At 48.2% G+C, this 25,381-nt stretch overlaps 1 protein-coding gene across 2 annotated transcripts in view; it reads right to left on the bottom strand.

Annotated features, from left to right (window-relative positions):
• GK5 (glycerol kinase 5) overlaps positions 1-25,381 on the bottom strand; it is an 85,832-nt gene that overhangs the window by 15,267 nt on the left and 45,184 nt on the right. For both annotated transcript variants that reach the window (XM_045030531.1, XM_045030532.1), the window contains 3 exons: positions 23,114-23,240; positions 13,374-13,478; positions 10,913-11,007 (listed from right to left, as the gene is read on the bottom strand). In XM_045030531.1, coding sequence (XP_044886466.1) covers positions 10,913-11,007; positions 13,374-13,478; positions 23,114-23,240 — 327 coding nt within the window. The remainder of the gene's footprint in view (positions 1-10,912; positions 11,008-13,373; positions 13,479-23,113; positions 23,241-25,381) is intronic.

The raw sequence follows: 25,381 nt of genomic DNA on the forward strand, positions 1-25,381 counted from the left end.
GGGAGGAATCCACACCCCGAGCAACATAGTTATTCCAACCTCACCCCCCATGTAGACAACGCTATGCTTCTGCTGTCATAGCTACTGCCTCTCAGGAGATGGATTAACTATGCCGACAGGAGAGCTCTCTCCCATTGGTGTACAGTGTCTTCATTAAAGAGTAACAGCGGTGCAGCTGGATGGAGCATTTTAATGTAGACTTGCCCAAAGCAGAACATCACCTCTTATCACATTAATTGTATCTGCATGCAGGCCATCCTATATTACCCTTTTTGGCATCTTAAATAACAACTTGCAATTTCTTTTGATTTACACAAGTATCAAAAGACATCTAAACTAAGCTGACGCTACCAACAGCCTCCAACACAACTCCCAGAAGAATCTCCATACAAATCTCAACCTCCATCGAGTCTCTCTCTCTTCAAAAAGCGCCTGAGTAAGATAGGTGTGCTACATAACATGCTCTGAATCTCAGCAGAGCCACGCAATTCCAGATCAAGTGAGAAACAGGTTTTATAGCGAGGGACCCTCATAGAGAACACTACAGTACCAGCAACCGGTGTTAAACTGAGAGGAATCCAACACAAGTGTCTCTACTGACTAAAATGCAGTAGTAGGCATGGGGAGGGAGTTAGTCTCCCAGGTAAAAAGTCCTAAGCCACTGAGGGCTTTATAGATCACAAACAGCAAGTTAAACTCCACTTCAACAGGAAACTAGTGCAGATTATAGAATTCTAGTGTCATGTGCTCCCATAAATCCATCTTCAGAGGTTATATGCTTCAACACCTACGTTTTCAGGCTGATTTGAGGTGAAGCTCCACATAGAACACACTTAACTAAACCAGTCCTGGTGTGACAAAGGCATGAATCATGGTAATAAGGTCTGCATCCAAAAGAAACAGCTGCAATCTCGCAAACCAAATGCAGATGGAAAAAGTATTCTGGAGCACCAATGATATGATAATCCAATAGCAACTGAGGATCCAATCAATACCACTCAATTGTGAACCCAAGTCACAAATGGCATGCCCACCTGCATTAATTACTAAAGGAGGAAGTGATAATCTTCATGTCTCATCTTATAGCTCCTCCCCATACTTAGTGTCACCTCAATTTTAATTGGGCTGAATTTCAGCCAACTAGATCTAATTTATGCCCCAACAATATTTGGCTAGGTGAACAATTGCATTGACTGGGTCAGAAAGGACCAAGATATAAAAATGGGTTGTCATTAGAGTACTGAAAACATGACTGCCCCATAATTCCTCACTAACCTTTCTAACAAGCCCCTACCCACATTGAACAGATTGGGAAGACAAATTGAAATCTTGTGGAACTCAATATGACAAGATCTTTAAGGAGGAGAATCAGCTGCCCCACAATACCCTCTGCGACTATTCAGCCAGGAAAGAAGGTAGACAGCCAAAAGCAGCAACATCCACTTCTGCTGCAGTCAAGCTATCAACACTCCACAATCAACAGTATTGAAAACACCAACAATATCAACACACACCAGATCTTCACCCATTGATAAAAAGAAATCTAACAATGCTGCCAGTGCCATTTCTATCCCATACCCAAAGCCTGTACCTAGATCATCAAGGGTCTAGGAGACTTAAGGTATTTAGATCCTCTGAGAACCATCTCATCCCAGCTTTCTCTACAACCTTGACAAAGAATTGAAGATGTGATAGTAGCCGATTGTCAATGCCAACTGTGGATTTTCTGATCAAAACCTACATTATAACTGCTTACTTAAGAAAAGCTGGTACCAGGATGTCTCTAATATAGGCACTGACAATCTTCACCAGTAACAGACCTAGTATCTCCCTGCTGGTCTTCACCAGCAAGGAAGAAAAGTTGCATTTTGTGGAATCAAGCACTCCCAACATCTCTAGTACTTGAGCATTACAGGCCTAAAAATTCATAAAAGATTAAGTCTGTGTCCTCCTCAAGATTCCTGTCTGCAAATACAAAAACTTAGCCAGAATTCTACTATTTTACCCATAATGGAAGGAACTCAAATAAGCCACCAAATGAAGGCATCTTAGATTAACTAAGCAGCCTACTTCTCAAAATAAATCAAGATTTTGTGGACTCTCTGGTGGAAACAAAGAGCCCCTTTCTTTGCCTTTTCCCATTAGTGCTTTAGAGATGGGGTAAGATAAGGAGGCTGAGATTCTGCTTTTTAAAAAATAGACTGTGGGAATAATAGTGTGTGGCAGACTGGAAGGAAGGGGGTGGGATGGCGAGGAAATGGAGTGGTGAGGAAGGAGCATGGGATGGGGAAGAAAAGGGGATAGGGGAAGCAGAGACAGGGAGAAAGAGGCAGTGAGGAAGGAAGGGGGTGGGATGGGGAGGAGATGGAGTGGTGGGGAAGGAGCCTGGGATGGGGAAGAGAAGGGGACAGGGCAGGGATCTGCAACCTTCGGCCCGCCAGGGTAAGCCCCCGGTGGGCTGGGCCAGTTTGTTTACCTGCTGCGTCCGCAGGTTCGGCCGATCACGTCTCCCACTGGCTGTGGTTTGCCGCTCCAGGCCAATTGGGGGCTGCAGGATGCGGGATGTGCTGGCCGCGGCTTCTCACAGCCCCCATTGGCCTGGAGTGTCAAACCACAGCCAGTGGGAGCCGTGATCGGCCGAACCTGCGGACGCAGCAGGTAAACAAACTGGCCCGGCCCACCAGGGGGCTTACCCTGGTGGGCCGCATGCCGAAAGTTGCCGATCCCTGGGATAGAGGAAACAGGGGCCCAGCATGCGGATCTCCTTGGCAGCAGCTGGGGCTCCCCAGTTAACCAGACCCATCAAACCCTCATCCTGACAAACCCCACCTCCCCTGCATCTGTACCACCCCGATGAGCCCCCACTCCAGACACCGTCCCCACTGAGCCCCAACCATGTACACCTAGACCCCCACCCAAATGAACCCTGTAGATAAATCTCTGTATTAAGCATCTTCACATAACTTTCATATGACTTTGTATTATGCCTCTTCATATAACCCTGTATTAAGCTATTTCCATACAATTTTGTATCAAGTCCTTTGATATAGGAACTTTGTATCAGATCCCTATGTAGAAAAACTTATAGAAAACTTTGTGTTAAGCCTTGGTATAATGTTATAGCCCCTAAGGATAGTTAAAGTAGAAGAAAAATGTCTTTTTGCTAGGAGTAGAATAAGATTCCCCCTCCCCACCCTCCCTTAATCAATTGCCCTGTTGAATGAATGAGGTGTGAATGAGCAAGGCCTGGAAGGTGAGTATCTCCAGACTGCTAGTTGGAGATGGGATGGAAGCCAGACCCAAGAACAATAAAACTTGTCAAGTGGGCTCACTAAATAGCAGACATATTGATGGCCTGGGGGGGCGGGGCGCGTGGGTTAGAATCAAGCACCTTCTTTTAGAAACACCCTCTTTGAACAGCATTGGGACAACACCCAGAAGGAAGCAGCACAAAGGACCAACTGACACAGGGTTTGGCTACACTTACAAATTTGCAGCGCTGCAGCAGGGTGTGAAAACACACCCTCTCCAGCGCTGCAAATTGCGGCGCTGCAAAGCGCCAGTGTGGTCAAAGCCCCAGCACTGGGAGCGCAGCTCCCAGCGCTGTCCGTTATTCCCCACAGGGAGGTGGAGTACGGACAGCGCTGGGAGAGCTCTCTCCCAGCGCTGGCACTTTGACTACACTTAGCACTTCAAAGCGCTGCCGTGGTAGCGCTGCCACGGCAGCGCTACCACGGCAGCGCTGCCACGGCAGCGCTACCACGGCAGCGCTACCACGGCAGCGCTTTGAAGTGCTAAGTGTAGCCACAGCCATAGTCACAGATTTTGAATCTGGTACAGATTTGCATGAGAGGGAAGCTGCTATAAATGTGAGGTCTCTTGCAGAGGACCCCGGGCCCCGTCTTGTCAACATCAGAGCATCGATCCAGATCAGCAGAAGCCCAGCTCCACCCCTCCCCTATCTAACTCACCTGACCCAGTGAAGTTAAGGGGGGCAACTAGTTGGTAACAACAACAAGACAGAGTGTGTTTGTGTGTGTGTGTATGTGAGTGCATGAGTGTAATATAGATCATATGCATATGATACAGTGTTGATTGATGCCACATTGATTGGTAATACATGCGTTTGCCTTATTCCCCCTGAAAAGATCCTGTGCAGTACTTTAAGTACAACAACCCCACCTCCCCTGCACCCTGAATCCTCCCCCGCCGCTGAGCTCCATCCACTTTCACTTAGTCCCCCCTGCAGACTCCCATTGCCCCTGCACCTGGCACCTCCCTGTGCATCCAGATCCCCCACTGAGCTGCCTGCACCCAGATTGCCCCCCACAGAACCCACTTACCCCCCACACAGAACCCTCTTACCCCCATCTGGATACCCCCACACTAAGTCCCTCTGCACTTGGATCCTACTGCCGGGCTGAGCCTCCCTGTCCACATCTGGTGTGCCTGGTGCAAAAGGGGCAGGGCCCCAGGGTGTTGCTGTGGCAGGGTCAGGTTCAGTCTCACTGCCAAGTCCCTGTCCCAGGGGGGGCAGAGAAGGCTGCAGGGTATTCTCCCACCTCCATGCAGCCAGTGGCCTGTGCTCCCCACTGCCGTGGTAGAGCTTCCACATTTATTTATTATTAAAAAAATTCAGAATTTTAAAATATTATGCACAGAATTTGATGCAGAATTCCCTCAGGAATATGGGGCACTGTACATCTGTGATGGTGGGATCAATGGATGGGGGAGCTGGGCAGGGGGTATGGTGTGCACGGTGCTGTGCAGTTGTGGTGGAAGGTACGCAGGAGGGGTCTCTAGGCAGGGCGTGCTGGGCATAGGGATCTGTGCGGAAATCTCTGGGTGAGGGGGCCCTGGCATAAGGGCAAGGCACTGGGCAGGGGGGCAGTGCGGAAGGGGCACATTGTCAGCACAAGGCTGGGTGGGCCAGTGTGCGTCTAGCAGTTTTGGGTTTGTAAACAGTGCCCTTGTGCTGGGCTGAGTGGGGCCACTCCCACTGTGTCTCACTGCCCCGAACCGGCCCCTCACTCTGCAGACCGCCCCACATCACATGCCCTATTTCCCCAATGGGGACCCACAAATATGTTTGGCGTCGGGTCCACAAAAAGTTAATCCAGCCCTGCTCAAATGAACTCATACACAGATACCCACCCTATCACCAGTGGATGAACATTTTACACAAAGTGATCACTCTGTGATCAGTCCTCATCCTCAAAATGACATCTTCAGAAGATAAGCCTGAACTTAAATCCATAGTTCTGCAGGACACTAAAAACCCTGATTTAACTGAGACACTGCTTTTACACCCTGCTGCCTACTACCCCCTCCTTGGTCCCAGGACTGCAGAGGTGTTAATTGCCCACTTAAAATTAAGTGGTCTCCTACAACATGTCCGACCCCTTTTGCGTAACAATCTGTTCCACCTTGCATTTAGCTTGAACACTCTGGTTACCTTCCCCAGACCTGATGAAGAGCTCTGTGAAGCTTGAAAGCTTGTCCCTTCCACCGACAGAAGTTGGTTCAATAAAAGATATTATCTCACCCATCTTGTCTCTCTCACACCTTGGGGGACACACTGCTAAGGCATTACTGCAAATAACCCCTCACTACAGCTCTGCTCATCCTCCCAATGCAATTTAAAATGCTGACACCCTGCAGCTTATCCCCCAAACAAACGAACAAAAAAACAAATAAGAATTGAGAGTGGGAAAAAGGACATGGAGGGCATACAGAGGGTACGTCTACACTACGGGACTATTCCGAATTTGCATAAACCGGTATTGTAAAACAGATTTTATAAAATCGAGTGCGCGCGGCCACACTAAACACATTAAATCGGTGGTGTGCGTCCATGGTCCGAGGCTAGCGTCGATTTCTGGAGCGTTGCACTGTGGGTAGCTATCCCGTAGCTATCCCATAGTTCCCGCAGCCTCCCCCGCCCCTTGGCATTTCCGGGTTGAGATCCCAGTGCCTGATGGGGCAAAAATCATTGTCGCGGGTGGTTCTGGGTACAGCCTCACCCCTCCCTCCCTGAGCAGCAGACAACCGTTTCGCGCCTTTTTTGCTTGGTGAACTGTGCAGACGCCATAGCACAGCAAGCATGGACCCTGCTCAGCTCAATACCGCAATCGTGAATGTTTTAAACACCTCGCGCACTCTCGTGCAGTCTATGGTGAACCAGGACCTTCAATCCGAGGCGAGGAGGAGGCGGATACGGCAGCGCGGCGATGACAGTGATGAGGACGTAGACACAGTATTCTCTCAAACCGCGGGCCCCTGCGCTTTGGAGATCCTGATGGTAATGGGGCAGATTCTATCCATTGAACGCCGATTTTGGGCCCGGGAAACAAGCACTGACTGGTGGGACCGCATTGTGTTGCAGGTGTGGGACGATTCCCAGTGGCTGCGAAACTTTCGCATGCGTAAGGGCACTTTCATGGAACTTTGTGACTTGCTTGCCCCTGCCCTGAAACGCCATAATACCAAGATGAGAGCAGCCCTCACAGTAGAGAAGCGAGTGGCGATAGCCCTGTGGAAGCTTGCAACGCCAGACAGCTACCGGTCAGTCGGGAATCAATTTGGAGTTGGAAAATCTACTGTGGGGGCTGCTGTGATGCAAGTAGCCAAAGCAATCACTAAGCTGCTGCTACGAAAGGTTGTGACTCTGGGAAACGTGCAGGCCATAGTGGATGGCTTTGCTGCACTGGGATTCCCTAACTGTGGGGGGGCGATAGATGGAACCCATATCCCTATCTTGGCACCGCAGCGCCAGGGCACCCAGTACGTAAACCGGAAGGGGTACTTTTCAATGGTGCTGCAAGCGCTGGTAGATCACAAGGGACGTTTCACAAACATCCACGTGGGATGGCCAGGGAGGGTTCATGACGCTCGCGTCTTCAGAAGCACTACTCTGTTTAAACGGCTGCAGCAAGGGAATTACTTCCCAGACCAGAAAATAACAGTTGGGGATGTTGAAATGCCTGTCGTTATCCTGGGGGACCCAGCCTACCCCTTGATGCCATGGCTCATGAAGCCATATACAGGCAGCCTGGACAGTGGTCAGGATCTGTTCAATTACAGGCTGAGCAAGTGCAGAATGTGCATTTGGCCGTTTAAAGGCGCGCTGGCGGACATTACTGACTCGCTCAGACCTCAGCCAAACCAATGTCCCCTATGTTATTACTGCTTGCTGTATTCTCCACAATCTCTGTGAGAGTAAAGGGGAGACCTTTATGGCGGAGTGGGAGGCTGAGGCAAATCACCTGGCCGCTGATTACGCGCAGCCAGACACCAGGGAGATTAGAAGAGCACACCAGGAAGCGGTGCGCATCAGAGAAGCTTTGAAAACGAGCTTTATCAATGGCCAGGGTACAGTGTGACTGCTGTGTTTGTTGATGAACACCCAACCCCCTTGATTGACTCAGTCCCTGTAAGCAACTCCCCCTCCCCCTTCGAGTACAGCTTACTTATGCAAATAAAGTCACTCTCATTTAAAAAGCATGAATTCTTTATTGATTCATTATAAAAAGAGGGAGAGAAGTAAGGGTGTGGTTTGGGAGGAGGATAGGAGGGATGGAGAAGGCCATTAAAAAAAATTCACAGTAACGACATCCTTCTGGTTGGGCTGTCCACGGGGGTGGAGTGGGCGGGTGCACGGAGCCTCCCCCCACGCGTTCTTACACGTCTGGGTGAGGAGGATGTGGAACATGGTGAGGGTTGAGGGTGGTTATACAGGGGCTGCAGCGGCACTCTGTGATCCTGCTGCCGTTCCTGAAGCTCCACAAGACGCCGGAGCATGTCAGTTTGATCACGCAGCAGCCCCAGAGTTGCATCCCGCCACCGCTGATCTTCCTGCCGCCACCGCTGATTTTCCTGCCGGTCTTCCTGCTGCCACCTCTCATCTCGGTTGTCCCTCCTGTCCTCACGTTCATCCCTCCTGTCCTCACGTTCACTGGCCTCTTTCCTGTAATTTGATACCACGTCCTTCCACTCATTCAGATGAGCTCTTTCATTGCGTGTAACTTCCATAATATCCGAGAACATCTCATCTCGCGTCTTCTTTTTCCTCCGCCTTATCTGTGCTAGCCTTTGGGATGGAGGAGGGATGGTTGAAAAATTTGCAGGTGCATGAGGGAGATAAATATTTAGAAAGATACATTTTACAGAACAATGGTTATACTCTTTCACAGTGAACAGCACTATTCACCTAGCACATGTGATTTCCCTACAAGGTCGCATTTTTCATCTTAATAGTGAGTGCTTGCAGCTCTGGAGTTACAGATCTCACAGACACAGGTCCAGGCATCAGAATTCAGCTTGCATGCGGCCATGGTAAGCCACTGTCTTTCGGCTTCTGTAGTGATTTACCCCCCCCCCCCAACGCATGGCTAATACCATGCTAGCTCCCTGCTAATCAACAACCTTCCCACCCCCCCACCCACTGCGTGTCTGGTAGCTTGGGGAAGATCGCCGGTGACCAAACACAGAAAAGATCATCGGCATTTCACTCCTCCCCTCCCCCCGCTTCGCTACATGCAGGAAAGATTTTTTTTTAAGCTGCTGCAGTCCACGAACCCAGTAGAAAAATGGCCATCCCCCTTACTTAAATTCCTGATTTTTAACCAGGTTATCCTGAACGATATCACTTTGCTGAGGATAACAGAACAAGATAAAGAGCGGATGCTTCTTGAATGCCAGCAGTCACCGGGACCATACGCTGCTATGCTTTGCCATGCAATGATACCTGATTACTTGCTACATGCATGGCGTGGTAAAGTGTCCTACCATGGTGGGCGGAACAAGGCTGCCTTGCCCAGAAACCTTCTGCAAAGGCTTCTGGAGTACCTACAGGAGCGCTTCATCGAGATGTCCCTGGAGGATTTCCTCTCAATCCCCGGACATGTTAACAAACTTTTCTAAGTAACTATACTGTCTGCGAATGCATCCCAAGTCCTCAGGGCAAATCAATCATTAAAAAAGGCTTGCTTAAAAAACAATGTTTGCTATTTGCAAAGGTACACTCACCAGAGCTCCCTTCCATGGCATCATTGTCTGGGATAGTGGCTTGTGAGGGCTGGGAGGACGGTAATTCCGTCAGGGTGAGAAAAAGCTCCTGGCTGCTGGGGCTCACGGAGTGCTGTGTGCTCTCTGCTAGGTCTTCCTCCTCTTCATCTTCATCTTCCCTGTCTGCATAATCCTCAGCCATGGCAGAGATTACAACCCCCACCTCGGAATCCACGATCAGGGGTGGGGTACTTGTGGCGCAGCCCCCTAAAATTGCATGCAGCTCAGCATAGAAGCGGCATGTTTTTCGACCTGCCCCGGACCTTCCGTTTGCTTCTTTGGTTTTCTGGTAGGCTTGTCTGAGCTCCTTAACTTTCACTCTGCACTGCACTGAGTCCCTGCTGTGGCCTTTATCCGTCATAGCCTTAGAAATTCTTTCAAATACTTTTTCATTTCGTCTTTTGGAACGCAGTTCTGTTAGCACTGAATCCTCTCCCCAGATAGCGATCAGATCCAGTACCTCCCGTGCAGTCCATGCTGGGTCTCTTTTACGATTCTCAGGAGACTGCATTGTTAACTGTGCTGATGAGCTGTGCGTGGTCACCTGTGCTGATGAGATCTCCACGCTGGGGAAGCAGGAAATGAATTTCAAAACTTCGCGGGGCTTTTCCTGTCTACCTGGCCAGTGCATCCGAGTTCAGAATGCTGTCCAGAGCGGTCACTGGTGCACTGTGGGATACCGCCCGGAGGCCAATACCGTCGATCAGCGGCCACACTAACCCTAATCCGATATGGTAATACCGATACTAGCGTTACTCCTCTCGTTAGGGAGGAGTACAGAAACCGGTTTAAAGAGCCATTAAAATCGATATAAGGTGCCTCCTAGTGTGGACGGTTGTGGCGTTAAATCGGGTTTACGCTCCTAAAACCGATTTAAACGCCTAGTGTAGACCAGGCTAGAGTCTCTGGCCTGGAGGGAGTAACACACACAGCTCTTGGTATGAATGAGGATGTAGAGACCCTGGCATGTAAGGAAAAGGAGGGGGGGTGAACACAGAACCTCTAAAGGGGAGAGATATACAGAGCACCTTGCAGGAGGGGAAGAATGGGGACAATGGTATGAGGGGACAGGAGCATGGAAGGAGAATGGAGGATCCTGGTATGGGGGGGAATGCCAGGAAAGGGGGAGTTGCAGGGAATACCTGAAATACAGGAAAAGAAGTGGGTGGTGCACAGGGAGCTTGTGGGAAAAACTGCAGAATGCTAAAAGCCCCTGGTGTGTGCAGTGAGCTCAGCCTGCGAAGCAACCCTCTAGTATATTTTAACAAGATTGAGTTGTGCATACTGAGAACTACAAGAAAACAGAAATCTACAGTTTTAAAAATTAAATCCATATGCCACATAGTTGGTTAAACAGTCATTAGTGCTATGCTTTAAGGCCCCAGTTCAGGAAAGCATCCTTATTCAGGGAAGTTCTTAAGCACGTAATTAATGCTTTCTTGAAATGTGGCTGTGAAAATAAATGATATAAAACCAATAATTTGAGTCCAGCTCAGTTCTTTGAAAGAATAAGATAGTGGTCAAGGCACTGGACTGAGATGCAAGATATCTGGGTTCAGTTCTTGTGAGAATGGGCAAATCACTTAATCTGTCTGTACCTCAGTTCCCCATCTGTAAAATGGGAATAATATTTCCCTACCTCACATGGGTTTTTTTGAGGATACATTCATTAATGTTTTTAGATGGTCAGATACCACAGAGGCCCTCAGATATCACCATGATGGGCATGGAACAAGAACCTGAATAGAACAGAATAGATACCATGATAATGGGCAAATTTACAGATATTAATGTTTAAGCAGGACACAAAAAATCATGTGTGTCATATTAAGGATGGTATTTTTACCTGCAAACCACTAAAAGATGGAACAAAACAAACTCCTTCAGAATCAACCACACTTCGTGCCATTCTGGCTGTCTCATCTACACTGGTGAAAAGATCTGTAGAGGTGCACACAAAAAAGTCAACTGACTACATTATTTATTTTGACTTTTCTTAATAAATTATTACAGTCAAGATTCCTAAATTAAATATTCCACCTAGCACATATTAAGAAAACAAAATCTTTCTCAATTTCAATTCCATCACCCCCATGAAAGAGAACTATCCAGTATCAAGAAACCAAATCCACAACCATCCTCAAATATCCCTACCACTCTATAGCCCATTCATTCTCAAAATCTTGTGTCAAGGATAATTCCTTCTAGTCAGGGAAATATGTATGGGACTTGTGGACGTTAATAATGCTACTCTAAGTAAGCTGGAGATGATGTTGAGAAACATAAAAGGATGTTGTAGCAGGGTGGTTACCCCGCTCCTGCCCTGAAAGGCTTAAAAACAGCCCTGGAATGGGGCTGTGGCCAGAGAAAGCAGCTTTTAGGCTGGGCTGATTGGGGGAAGTGGCTGCAGCTGGGGCCACTCCCCAAACAGACTCAGCTTGCCCTATAGAGGGGGAGAAAAGCCAGGGACAGACAGAGAGTCTCCTTCTGCTTGTAGAGGGAGAAGGGCCTGGCTGCAGGGAGCTGGAGATAGGGTACCTGAGTGGAGCCGGGCTGGGGAAAGGCAGAGGCGCTGGGGAGCTCCAGCCTGGAAAGCCCTAGGCTGTGGCCTAGCATAAGACCAACAGGTACTGGAGGTTGCAAAGGGCATCCCAGCAGTAGGCCAAGGCAGCAGGTCCAAACCCAACCTTGCCAGTGATGAGTAGGCTGATACTGCAGTCTGCCCCAGGGCGTGGGGCTAGACGATGACTGGCAGTAGCCTTATAGTGGGGTGAGGCGGGGATAGAGGGTGGGGGTTCCCCTGGGAGGGGGAGACCCAAAGAGAAAGGGGTTACTGCTCGGGGGCAGCACCCCAGCTAACAGAGCACTGGAGTCCTGGGAGGGACACGGGGGCCAGAGGACAGGCGGATCACCGGCCTGCAGAGGGCGCTCCAGAGCTGGAACGAGATAATTCCCAGAAGTCACCAGCAGGAGGCGCCGCCGCAGGGGTGAGTCCACACCTCTACAGATGTCTTCTCCCATAAGCTGTAACTGCCAGCCAAGATCCAACAAGACTACAGGCCAGAACCTTGGCACTCTGTTCTAATTACACTGTGGTGCTTAGACAGGGCATGTCTACCCTTACCTCCGAAGCAATCGATCCAGCGGGGGTTGATTTATCGCATCTAGCGAAGACGTGATAAATCGACTGCCGAGCACTCTCCCGTCGACTCCAGTACTCCACTGGAGCGAGAGAGTAGGCAGAGTTGATGGGAGAGCATCAGCAGTCGACCTACCGCAGTGAAGACACTGCGGTAAATAGCTCTAAGTATGTTGACTTTGGCTACGCTATTTTCATAGCTGAAGTTGCATAACTTAAACCAACTTAGCTCATCCTCCCCTCCCCCAGTGTAGACCAGGCCAAAGTGCCAAGCAATCAGAAAGAAGCCTTAACTGGACAGCTGGGGATTCCATTGGTGGGAGGGAATTACTAAGTGGCCTTGCGGCTTCATATAACACATTCCCAATCACCCAACACAGATGACATCATGGGAAGAAGGGGCATGGCACGGGAGCCCTGTGAATTGATAATTCCCCGTTGGGATAATAGTCCTTAGGGCTGCATCAAGTTACAAAAGAGACTAAACAGAGGGAGTAGAAATATGGCTTAGAACCCCTTCCCTCTTCTCCTTGCTCCCTGAACCTCAGGTCCCATACCAAGCATAACTTGGCTAAGAACTGAGGATCTGGCCCTACGATCAGGAACTGAACAGAAGCCTCTTCTATAGTAATACAGATTACTAACCACTAGGCTATTCGGAAGTCTATGGGCATGTCTACACTAGAAACTGAAGCTGACCTATGTTATGTCTACTTACAACCACCACAGTAATTACTACGGTGGTTGATGTCCATACTACCGTCTTCTGTCCTCACCAGGAGTGCTTCCACTGAGTTAAGAGGGGCAGTGTGGGGGGCTGAGAGTCCTGGTGTTAGGGCAGCAGCCGGGCTCCCCATGAGGAGCCAGGAGCTTCCAGGCAGCAGCCAGGATCTCCGTGGGGAGTTGGATGGTTGCAGCCTGGCTGGGAGCAGGGAGCCCAGGTGCAGTCAGGCTCTAGCTGGTGCCCCTCCTCCACACCCGCCCCCATGACAGCCTGGCTTTTTTGTCAATGTAATTGCTCCATGCTGGAGAAACTAGACTACTTATCTATTAAAGAGAACAAATGGAAGCTTAATGCTATGAACAGGAGCCAGCTAGAGGACCCTATAAAGAAGCATCTTACAGGGCTAATTGTTGTATAGCATTATACAATCGAAAAGCCACTTACCTAACTCTTCAGCCCATTTTATGGTAGAGCCAGCGTCTGATTCATCGCCTTCAGCTAAGAAGACCACCTCTTTCCCAATCTTCCAACCAATCAGTGGATACAGACCTTAAAATTTTGCACGTGCGTGCACACACACACACACACACACACACACACACACACCAAAAGAAAAGCAGTGAAGTCCACAAATTGCTTCCAGAGAGATTACATAAAACACAACTAACAAAAAATCCTTAAATTGTAGTTGCAACTTTTGTTCACTTCCTTTACAAAATTCAACTTAAATGTCAGTACTACAGCTTGAACATTTTGTGGGGCCTTAGAAGAAAATATTCCACAAAAAATTAATGGCAAAAGTAAACCAGACATGAACAATAGTTTATTTTTAATAAAGGAGAAATGCAACCTAAAATTAATTTAGAGTCACTATATTAATTACAAAAAAAGGCACTAAAAGAATAAAAAATAACTACTAAAAATAGTTATTTTGAGAGCTTCATGAAGCAGTTTAGGATTTTAAAAAATTCAGATCCTTATTAGAAACAATAAGTCTTAAAGCTGTTAAATTCTACAATTTAGAATATACACATATACTGTTAAAGCTATTTAACATGTACGCATGCTTTTCTTTAATTACAGAACTTACTTTAACACAATGGTTTCTAAAGGGATCTGAATAGTCTGAATCCTAATATATAAATCAGGAGGCTTGAGCCTCCAAGCAAGAAATATACAGAGAAACTGAAACATAAAATAGCAGTCCCAACTGAGAAAAAAAACAAGCAAACAGTCTCATTCGCTGAAGATACTCAAATAGTGACAAAAAATATTTCTGAAAATTCATTTTTCAATATATGATTCTATGTAAGAGAAAGAGTTTCATAATTTGAGTATCAGAGGGGTAGCCGTGTTTGTTGCTTTTTACAGATCCAGACTAAGAGTCCTGTGGCACCTTATAGACTAACAGACATATTGGAGCATAAGCTTTCGTGGGTGAATACCCACATACGTCTGACAAAGTGGGTATTCACCCACAAAAGCTTATGCTCCAATACGTCTGTTAGTCTATAAGGTGCCACAGGACTCTGTTGCTTTTAATAATTTGGCCTCCCTGTGCCCACAATGGCTCTCGCAAGCCACCTGTGGTACTGTACTGTGTGATTTGCCGTACACAAAACAATACAAATCCCATTTTAAAATATGTGTAAGTGTATGAAACAAACAGCATCTATTTATGCACATACAACATGATAATTCAGTCTGTGTTGGAGTTCATTTCTAGCTAAGGAGTGATTCAGGAAAAGATGGGTCATTCTGTGAGGAGGACACAGTTGTGCTAATAACAGCTCAAAAAGAACAAAGAAAATGCAGAAATACAAGGGCAAATATGACATGGGTTTACATCAGTTCATTTGAAACTATAATGTGTTTCCAAGTGCTGCCTGCTGAAAGTATGAAGCCTTCAAAACTGTTGACATTTTGAAACTAATCATACATGAATGAAGATAAACCTGAGCATTTTTTATTTCAGAGAAAGCTTAAAGCCTTGAAAAAACATTAACAAGTCTTGAATACTTAAACTGGTAATGTCATCACAAATGCCTCTCTTTTGATAGCTATACAAACTGTACAAAGTATAATGCACAAACCATTACATAGACTCTCATTTTTTCCTTTCTGTAGAAGTTTGGACTCACCCCTGGGCTGCCCTCTGCAACCCCCAGTACCTATTTGCCTTCTGCTAGGCCACAGCCTGGGGCTTTCCAGGCTGGAGCTCCCCGGCTTCTCTGCCTTTCCCCAGCCCTGCTTCACTCAGGTACCCCGTCTCTAGCTCCCTGCAGTCAGGCCCATCTTCCTCTACAGCCAGAGGGAGACTGCTGAGCTTCTGGCTCACAGCCCCTTTATACAGGCCGGCTGAGTCCATTTGGGGCGTGGCCACAGCTGCGGCTGTTTCCCCACTCAGCCTGGGCTGTTCTCCCAGCCTGCCAGCCTGCTGCCAGGGCTGGCTCCAACCCCATCAGGGCTGGAGCGGGTCATCACTCTGCTACACACCCTCCCCATTAAGAATCTACCGGGGAGGGGGGAGAAGGTGATCCCTATCGCCCCAACTTCCCTCTCAGTTGGGCCCTTAGGGAATCCCTTTCTTCCCGCAGGCCCTTCACCGTCTGGAGCAACCTGCTTCCTACCTCTAGCATCTGAGTCCCCACCGTAGACCTCCCTGGTCCTACGTGGGTTCCCACTTCTGTTCGGGTTCCCACATTGGCCCTCCCGGCCCCTATGTGGGTTCCCTTTTTTAGGTGGGGCCTCTCTGCCCCAGCCCCTTTCTCCTTAAGGGCCTCAGGCTTCACCACCCCTTCCCTGGGGCTGGTCTCAGACTGAGCCTTTATCTCAGGCACTCCCCGTTTCTGCCTCAGGGGGCAATGCCTCTTTATGTGGCCCTTGGTGTGGCAGTGGAAGCACCCTTGGCACCTTCCCCTTGCCACGGCCCTATCACAGCCTGTTTGGGCCCTAGCCCTTCCCTCTGGGCTGGCCCGGGCCTTGAGAGGTGTCCCAACTTCCCACAGACCCAACAAGCTGGGGGCCCCACTGTTACTTTTACAGGGGGAGCCTTGTCTGGGTGGGGCCTCCCTGCCACTACCTAGTAGGGACACTCCCGCCTGAAGTGGCCCTTTCACCCACAGGCGAAAAAGTTCCTAGCCCCAGGCCCCGGCCTCCCGCCCTGGGCACCTGGTCTCCTATACAGTCTGGGTGCCCCCCCGACAGCAGCCAGAGCACCTCTCTGTGCTCCTCGGCAAGACGGGCCACCCAGGCCCTCCAGTACAAGTCTCTTTTCTCCACCATCTCCTCTCAGTCTCGCAATGTGGCACGATCTGCCTAGGCTTCGTTCTTCCCCTTGTGTCAGTGGTGGACTGCTCATGCCCGCATTCTCCACCATGTGTAGAGGTTTGGACTCACCCCTGGGCTGCCCTCTGCAACCCCCAGTACCTATTTGCCTTCTGCTAGGCCACAGCCTGGGGCTTTCCAGGCTGGAGCTCCCCGGCTCCTCCGCCTTTCCCTAGCCCTGCTTCACTCAGGTACCCCGTCTCTAGCTCCCTGCAGTCAGGCCCATCTTCCTCTACAGCCAGAGGGAGACTGCTGAGCTCCTGGCTCACAGCCTCTTTATACAGGCTGGCTGAGTCCATTTGGGGCATGGCCACAGCTGCGGCTGTTTCCCCACTCAGCCTGGGCTGTTCTCCCAGCCTGCCAGCCCGCTCCCAGGGCTGGCTCCAACCCTCTGTCAGGGCTGGAGCAGGTCATCACTCTGCTACACTTTCCAAGAGACATGGTTTCAAATGATGAAGGTCTTCAAGCAATCACCAAACTGCAAACAGTGACTTTGTCAAACTACACTGTTTCACACTTTATTAGTGATACAAATGAGGATGTCAGAGAGCAGCTACTTTCAAAATTGAGGGAATATGTCTACTTAGCAACTCACCTGGTGTCTCTGATATTGCATAGCTTTTACTCTGTGAGGTGGCTGAGTGACTGTTCAATTGAAAAAGACTCACTCATCTGTAAAGGTGTGCCAGAACACACATCAGGTGAAGTATTTGAGACAACTCAGGGAACAGTCAAAGATTTGCACATGGAGTGGGAATTATTACAAATCACTTCTATAACGTTATAATCTGCACAAATGCAGCCACTCCAACAACAGGTGACAACTGCATCCTGATCACACAAATTCAAAACTCTGCACCTAATGATTTCACTATTTCATATATAGCCAAGCTCCTGCTATTAAGAAGGTGTCTGAAAATCTTCATCAGATGTTTCATAAAGCTGTTAAGTAGTGAATGTCATCAAAGATCATCCAGTGAATTTTTTAATTTTTGCACTCCTCTAATGACATGCTTCTTTCACCAGCAACTATTTCACACAGAAATGAGGCAATTCTCAAGAAATAAAGCACCACTCAGCTTTTCAAATTAAGAGCAAGGGTTCAGAATTATCGACAATCTCCCCTTGCTGATGGATTCAGTAATTCATGGCAGATGGCAAACAACATATTTTGCTGACATTTCTGGATGCTTAGTTGAGCTGAACGATTCCTCTCTGGGGACAGAATATGAATGTTCTGTCCATGCACAGTATAAACAAAGTAGAACCATTCATCAAAATATTTGAAAACTGTCTTCCTGAATACAAAGGGGAAACTTGGGAGTCACTATTTCTTGTTTCAGACTTCATCAAAAGAAGGGACTAGCAGGTTGAGAACGACCATAAATTCATAAATCAGCATCTGAGATGTTAATTTCAAACCCAGTTTAGGAAAAACTTTCTTGATGACTCACAACAGGGATCATCAACCCCTTCATCCAATATATCGTTGACTCAGCACTGCAAGTTAAATTGAGACCTCTTCTATGACAAGCCTCTGTAGCTGACTTTCACTGAAGGAGGAATATACAAGCATTAGTTTAGAAACTTCATCAGTCTCATTTTCATCTTTTTATCTCTGCTAGTCAGACTTCTCTTTGGTGGGTACAATAAAAATTAAGCACACTCAATCATCTTTGATCAGCAATGTCTTAAGCCTCTATTTCCCTAATTCAGCTTCTTTCAGAAGCAAGACGGACACATCTATAACTAAAATGGACTCTTTACTAAGACCCTACACACCACCAGCACTCCCAGCTATCTCCGTGACACCACTGATTTCCTGAGAAAACTACAATGCATTGGTGATCTTCCAGAAAACACCATCCTAGCCACCATGGATGTGGAGGCTCTCTACACAAACATCCCACACACAGATGGAATACAAGCTGTCAGGAACAGTATCCCTGATGATGACAGTATTCTTGCCAGCAAGTGAAAGAAGTATGGCCTGGATGATTGGACTATAAGGTGGATAGAAAGCTGGCTAGATCATCGGGCTCAACAGGTAGTGATCAATGGCTCCATGTCTAGTTGGCAGCTGGTTTCAAGTGGAGTGCCCCAAGGGTCGGTCCTGGGGCCGGTTTTGTTCAATATCTTCATTAATGATCTGAAGGATGGTGTGGACTGCACTCTCAGTAAGTTTGCAGATGACACTAAACTTGGAGGAGTAGTAGATACGCTGGAGGGTAGGGATAGGATACAGAGGGACCTAGACAAATTACAGGACTGGGCCAAAAGAAACCTGATGAGGTTCAACAAGGATAAGTGCAGAGTCCTGCACTTAGGACAGAAGAATCCCATCCACTGTTACAGACTAGGGACCGAATGGCTAGGAAGCAGTTCTGCAGAAAAGGACCTAGGGGTTACTGTGGACAAGAAGCTGGATATGAATAAACAGTGTGCCCTTGTTGCCAAGAAGGCTAACAACGTTTTGGGCTGTATAAGTAGGGCATTGCCAGCAGATTGAGGGAAGTGATCATTCCCCTCTATTCGACATTGGTGAGGCCTCATCTGGAGTACTGTGTCCAGTTTTGGGTCCCACACTACAAGAAGGATGTTGAAAAATTGGAAAGAGTCCAGCGGAGGGCAACAAAAATGATTAAGGAGCTGGAGCACATGATTTATGAGGAGAGGCTGAGGGAACTGGGATTGTTTAGTCTGCAGAAGAGAAGAATGAGGGGGGATTTGATAGCTGCTTTCAACTATCTGAAAGGGGGTTCCAAAGAGGATGGATCTAGACTGTTCTCAGTGGTACCTGATAACAGAACAAGGAGTAATGGTCTCAAGTTGCAGTGGGGGAGGTTTAGGTTGGATATTAGGAAAAACTTTTTCACTGAGAGAGTGGTGAAGCACTGGAATGGGTTACCTAGGAAGGTGGTGGAATCTCCTTCCTTAGAGGTTTTTAAGGTCAGGCTTGACAAAGTCCTGGCTGGGATGATTTAGTTGGGAATTGGTCCTGCTTTGAGCAGGGGGTTGGACTAGATGACCTCCTGAGGTCCCTTCCAACCCTGATAGTCTATGATTCTATGATACAGCACAACTGGTTGCTGAGCTTTGTGACTTTATCCTCAAGCACAATTATTTCAAATTTGGTGACAATATATACCTCCAGACCAGTGGCACCGCTATGGGCAGCCGCATGGCCTCACAATATGCCAACATTTTTATGGCTAACCTGGAACAATGCTTCCTCAGCTCTCGTCCACTCATGCCCCTTCTCTACCTACACTACGTTGATGACCTCTTCATCATCTGGACCCATGGGAAGGAGACTCTGGAAGAATTCCACCACGATTTCAACAGCTTCCACCCCACCGTCAACCTCAGCCTGGACCAATCTACACGGGAGGTCCACTTCCGAGACACCACGGCACAAATAAGTGATGGTCATGTTACCACCACCCTATACTGAAACCACCCCGATCGCAATGCCTACCTTCATGCCTCCAGCTTCCATCCTGGGCACACCACACAATCCATTGTCTACTGCAGGGGTTGGCAACCTTTCAGAAGTGGTGTGCTGAGTCTTCATTTACCGTATTGTCCCGAGTATAGGCCGCACTTTTTTCCCCTAATTAAATTAGGGGTGCGGCCTATAATCTTTAAATTAGGGGTGCGGCCTATAATCAGGAACTTGGGGGGAAAAAAAAAAACTTCAAATCCCAGCCGCGGCCGGGAATCAGAGCGCTCTGGGCTGCCCGCCGCGGCGGGGAGCCCAGAGCCCTTCAAATCCCAGCCGCGGCGGGGACTCAGAGCGCTCTGGGCGGCCCGCCGCGGCGGGGAGCCCAGAGCCCTTCAAATCCCAGCCGCGGCGGGGACTCAGAGGGCTCTGGGCTGCCCGCCGCGGCGGGGAGCCCAGAGCCTTTTAAATCCCAGCCGCGGCGGGGACTCAGAGGGCTCTGGGCTGCCCGCCGCAGCGGGGAGCCCAGAGCCGTTTAAATCCCAGCCGCGGCGGGGAATCAGAGGGCTCTGGGCTGCCCGCCGCGGCGGGGAGCCCAGAGCCTTTTAAATCCCAGCCGCGGCGGGGACTCAGAGGGCTCTGGGCTGCCCGCCGCGGCGGGGAGCCCAGAGCCCTTCAAATCCCAGAGCGGCAAAGCAGGGGAAAAAAAAGTGCGGCTAGTGCAGGGGGGTGGGGGGTGGGCACGAAAAATTGCGCGGCTGAAACTGCAAGGGGGGGAGAAACAACAACAAAAAAACTTGGTGCAGCGGGAGCAGTAAGGCGGTGGCGGGGAACAAAAACGGTGCAGCTGAAGCGGGAAAGCAGGTGTAAAAAAAAAAACCCGTCAGTGTAAAAAAAAAACAAACCGGTAAAGCGGGGGGGAGAAAAGAAAAAAAACCATGGCTGGAGCGGCAAAGGAGGAGAAGAGGGGGAAAACAGCACGGCTGGCAAAGCAGGGGAAAAAACAAAACAAAAAACCCTACAGGGCGGCCAGACCCAGGGTGCAGGGGGACTCCCTGTGCTACAGAGTGGACGCCTGGTCTAGTTGGGGGGAGGGAGAGGGAGGCGGCCAGGGGGAGCGGGGGGAGAGAGAAGGGGGGCGGCCAGCACTTCAGCGGGGAGCTCACCCCACGGCCCCAATTGCCGTGCTGTCTTCCGGGAGGGCTCCGCGCTGCGCCGGTCGTCAGGGAGGGAAGGACACGGGCTGCCCTGTGGAATTTGCTGCAGGGCGCTCCCCTCCTCCGCACCCTATAGGGCAGCCAGAGCAGCAAACAAAAAAAACAAAAAAATGCAGTCGTTCTACTAATGTGTATATTTTCTTTGTTAAAAAAGTTAAAAATTTATTTTTTTAAAAATAGCACCAAACTTTAAGGGTGCGGCTTATAATCAGGAGCGGCCTATACTCGGAACAATACGGTATTCACTCTAATTTATTTTGTGTGCCAGTAATACATTTTAACTTTTTTAGAAGGTCTCTTTCTATAAGTCTATGATGTATAACTAAACTATTGTTGTACGTAAAGTAAATAAGGTTTTTAAAATGTATAAGCAGCTTCATTTAAAATTAAATTAAAATGCAGAGCCCCCCGGACCGGTGGCCATGACCCAGGCAGTGTGAGTGCCACTGAAAATCAGCTCGCGTGCCGCCTTTGGCAACCGTGCCATAGGTTGCCTACCCCTGGTCTACAGCCAAGCGCTGAGGAGCATTTGCTCCAACCCCTCAGACAGAGACCAACGCCTACAAGATCTTCACCAAGCATTCTCAAAACTAAGATACCCACACGAGGAAATAAGGAAACAAATCAACAGAGCCAGACGTGTACCCAGAAGCCTCCTGCTGCAAGACAAGCCCAAGAAAGAAACCAACAGAACTCCACTGGCCATCACCTACAGTCCTCAGCTTAACTCTCTCCAACACATCATCACATCCAACACATCATCAGTGATTTACAACCCATCCTGGACAATGATCCCTCGCTTTCACAGACCTTGGGAAGCAGGCCAGTCCTCGCCCACAGACAACCCGCCAACCTTAAGCATATTCTCACCAGCAACCACACACCGCACATGGTACCCACCAGGCTGCTGGTTCCTCGAAGAAGAACTGGAGGCTCTTGGTACTGGAGAAGTGCAGAGTACTAGCATATGTACCAGACAGGTGAGTCCAGAGATCTGTCAGTACCATGTCCTGGGCATGAGCTAAAGTAACAGTAGCCAAAGGAGCTGACCGTACCCTGAGTTTCAAACACTCTGGGGGGGAATCCAGACAGATCTCAAGCTGTCTTTTTCAGTACCACTTCAGAGCTCTTCTTGATGCCGTGGTCTCCTGTGGGTACCGATTGTCTCTCAGAGCCCGATATTTTAGGGTCTATATGCTTAGCAGAGCTCTCGGTGCCTAAGGAACCAGCAGCCTTGTGGGTACCATGTTGGAGACCAATGGGAGCTGATGACTTAGACTTCTTTGAGGTATATTCCCTACCTGGTGAACTCAGGGAACTGTCTTTGGAAGACTTGAAAGGAATCTTGAGAAAAAACTTGATCTTCCCCTTAGATACCCTTAAGGAGTGTGGCTCAGAGACTGAAGAGGCAGCTGACTTACTCAGAGACTGGTATATGGGGGGCACTCCTGGCCTGCATCAGAGGCTGGACGCAAGCTCTCCATTTTAAGGAGTTGAAATTTTATTTCCCTGTTCTTTCTGTCTCTAGATTTTAATGCCAGACAGAAGTTGCACTTTTGGGAAATACATGTTTCCCCCAAGACAAGGGATGCAATGGGAATATCCATCGCTCATCCGGATTCCAACATGGCACAACAGGCAATGCTTGAATCCGGGAAAATGGGGCATACCCTTGGAAAGGGCAAAACCTTGGTGGAGAAAAGGAAATATCTAAAAAGCTATATATCTAAAAGCTTGTTTCTTTGTTTAAAAAAAACCAACTAATACAACTATTACTAAGTACTAACTACTACAATAAAGTAACAACAAAAGCTAAGAGAACACAGTTGGGGCAAAACTCAACTTGGACAACTAGCTAAGGCTCCATCTCAAGCTGGGGTGGTTGAGAAGGAACTGAGGATAGTCAGCCATGCAGTGCTATATAGCAACAGCATGGGGCACACGACAAAGTAACATGCATGTGTGGGCTGAACAGACACTGCTATGAGAAATCTCTGACTGAAGGTGCAGTGGGTGCAAGGACACCTAGAGTGGGGCACCCATAGGGACAATACTCGAAGATGAAAATGCCTTTCATTCCTTATTTATACATCCAAAAGCAGCAAAAAATGGACACAAAACCTACTTTTATCTCTTTTGCAGTCACCTTTAAAAAACAGGTCAAAAACCATAAAACATTTTTAAATGACAAAACTTACCTGCACTAGGTGTATGAAGATGGTTCCCAGTGTTAACGTCCCAAAAGATACCCGTTCCCATGGTAAGTTTAACATCTCCTGCATGAAAGCAGCATTCTCCAAACATGGCTGCCTGCTGGTCAGCTACCTACAGTGCAAACAAACATACAAATTACTAACAGCAGCTAAATTTTGAAGCACAAGATTTCCCTCATCTCCCAATACATATATTTCACACTTTAGAATAACCATATTCATACTTTAGAATGTACATTTCCCTTTCTGAAACAAACAGAATACAAAATTTTTTATCCACGGTCTTTTTGTTTTTGATTTTCAAGTCTCTTCTTCTGTTTATGTTAATCATAATGGACCAGATTCTGCCATCTTTGCTCACACTGTTGATTTCAGTAGTACTATTGGCAGAATATAGACTAACAGACGTTTTGCAGCATGAGCTTTCGTGGGTGAATACCCACTTCTTCGGATGCAAGACTTGCATCCGAAGAAGTGGGTATTCACCCACGAAAGCTCATGCTGCAAAACGTCTGTTAGTCTATAAGGTGCCACAGGATTCTTTGCTGCTTCTACAGAACCAGACTAACACGGCTACCCCTCTGATAATTGGCAGAATAAGGTACTACTCAGACAATGGCTGGTACACATCGCATGGTAAGTGTGTACTTAAATAGAATATTGCTTATCATCTATATCTGTTAGGAACTGGTATAAAGAATAAGCTAGTTCTAAACTGTTTCTGAGAAGCTAATGGGTAGGGCCCTATCAAATTCATGGTCCATTTGGTCAATTTCACGGGCATAGGATTTAAAAAATAGTAAATTACATTATTTCAGCTATTTAAATCTGAAATTTCACAGTGTTATAATTGTAGCAGTCCTCCTGACCCAAAAGCAAGTTGAGGGGAGGGTCAGGATCGCAAGGTTATTGTGTGTGGGGGGTGCAGTATGGCTACCCTTACTTCTGCGCTGCTGCTGGTGGCGGCACTGCCTTCAGAGCTGGGCAGCTGGAGAGCGGTGGCTACTGGCCAGGAGCCCAGCTCTGAAGGCAGAGCTGCTGCCAGCAGCAGCACAGAAGTAAGGATGGCATGGTATTGTATTGCCACCCTTACTTCTGTGCTGCTGCCTGGAGAGCTGGGCCCTCAGTCAGCAACCGCCACTCTCCGGCCACCCACCTCTGAAGGCAGCAGGGCAGAAGTAAGGGTGGGATGATGTGGTATTGCCACCCTTACTTCTGTGCTGCTGCTGGCGGGACACTGCCTTCAGAGCTAGGTGCCCAGCCAACAGCTGCTGCTCTCCAGCCACCTAGCTCTGAAGGCAGCATAGATGTAAGGATGGCAATAACATGACCACCCTAAAATAACCTTGTGACCCGACTGTATCTTCCTGTTGGGCCACAAACCCCCAATTTGAGAAAGGTTGATCTCCCCTGTGAAATCTGTATAGTATAGGGTAAAAGCACACAAAAGACCAGATTTCACAGGGGGAGACCAGATTTCACGGTCCACAATGCATTTTTCATGGCCATGAATTTGGCAGGGCCCTACTAATGGGCAAGGCTCCCTGTGCTATGCAGCATATCTAAATAATTATCCTTTATCCTACATAAATTATAAACAACAACTTATCCTCTTCCAAGCAATCTCCCCCTGCTGGGAAAATTAGACCCACAGCATGAGGGTTGCTATGTTTGGTTACAAAGCTTTTTGAATATACGTTTTTAATACACTGGAGAAATCTCTGAATTCCAGGCTACTCTAGGCAACTTACAATTATTTTATGCCACAGCAACCACTCTAGTTTTTGAAATACTGCTTCCTGCCTCCATTTTTTTCTACGGCCTAGTCTACACTATGGGGTTAGGTCAAATTTAGCCACATTAGATCGATTTAGGTCCACACAACCAACCCCATTCCATTGACCTAAAGGGCTCTTAAAACCGACTTTTGTACTCCTCCCCGGCGAGGGGAGTAGTGCTAAAATCAACCTTGCTGGGTCGACTTTGGGGTAGTGCAGATGCAAATCGATGGTATTGGCCTCCAGGACCTATCCCAGAGTGTTTCATTGTGACCGCTCTGGACAGCGCTTTGAACTCTGATGCACTAGCCAGGTACACAGGAAAAGCCCTGAGAACTTTTGAATTTCATTTCCTGTTTGGTCAGCGTGGCGAGCCCAGCAGCACTCAGCAGCACAGGTGACCATGCAGTCCCAGAATTGCAAACAAGCTCCGAAAGGGAGACACTGGAACGGATTGCTGTATGGGGAGAAGAAT

This window comes from Mauremys mutica, chromosome 9, assembly GCF_020497125.1.
Source record: "Mauremys mutica isolate MM-2020 ecotype Southern chromosome 9, ASM2049712v1, whole genome shotgun sequence".
NCBI classification, from domain to species: Eukaryota; Metazoa; Chordata; order Testudines; family Geoemydidae; genus Mauremys; species Mauremys mutica.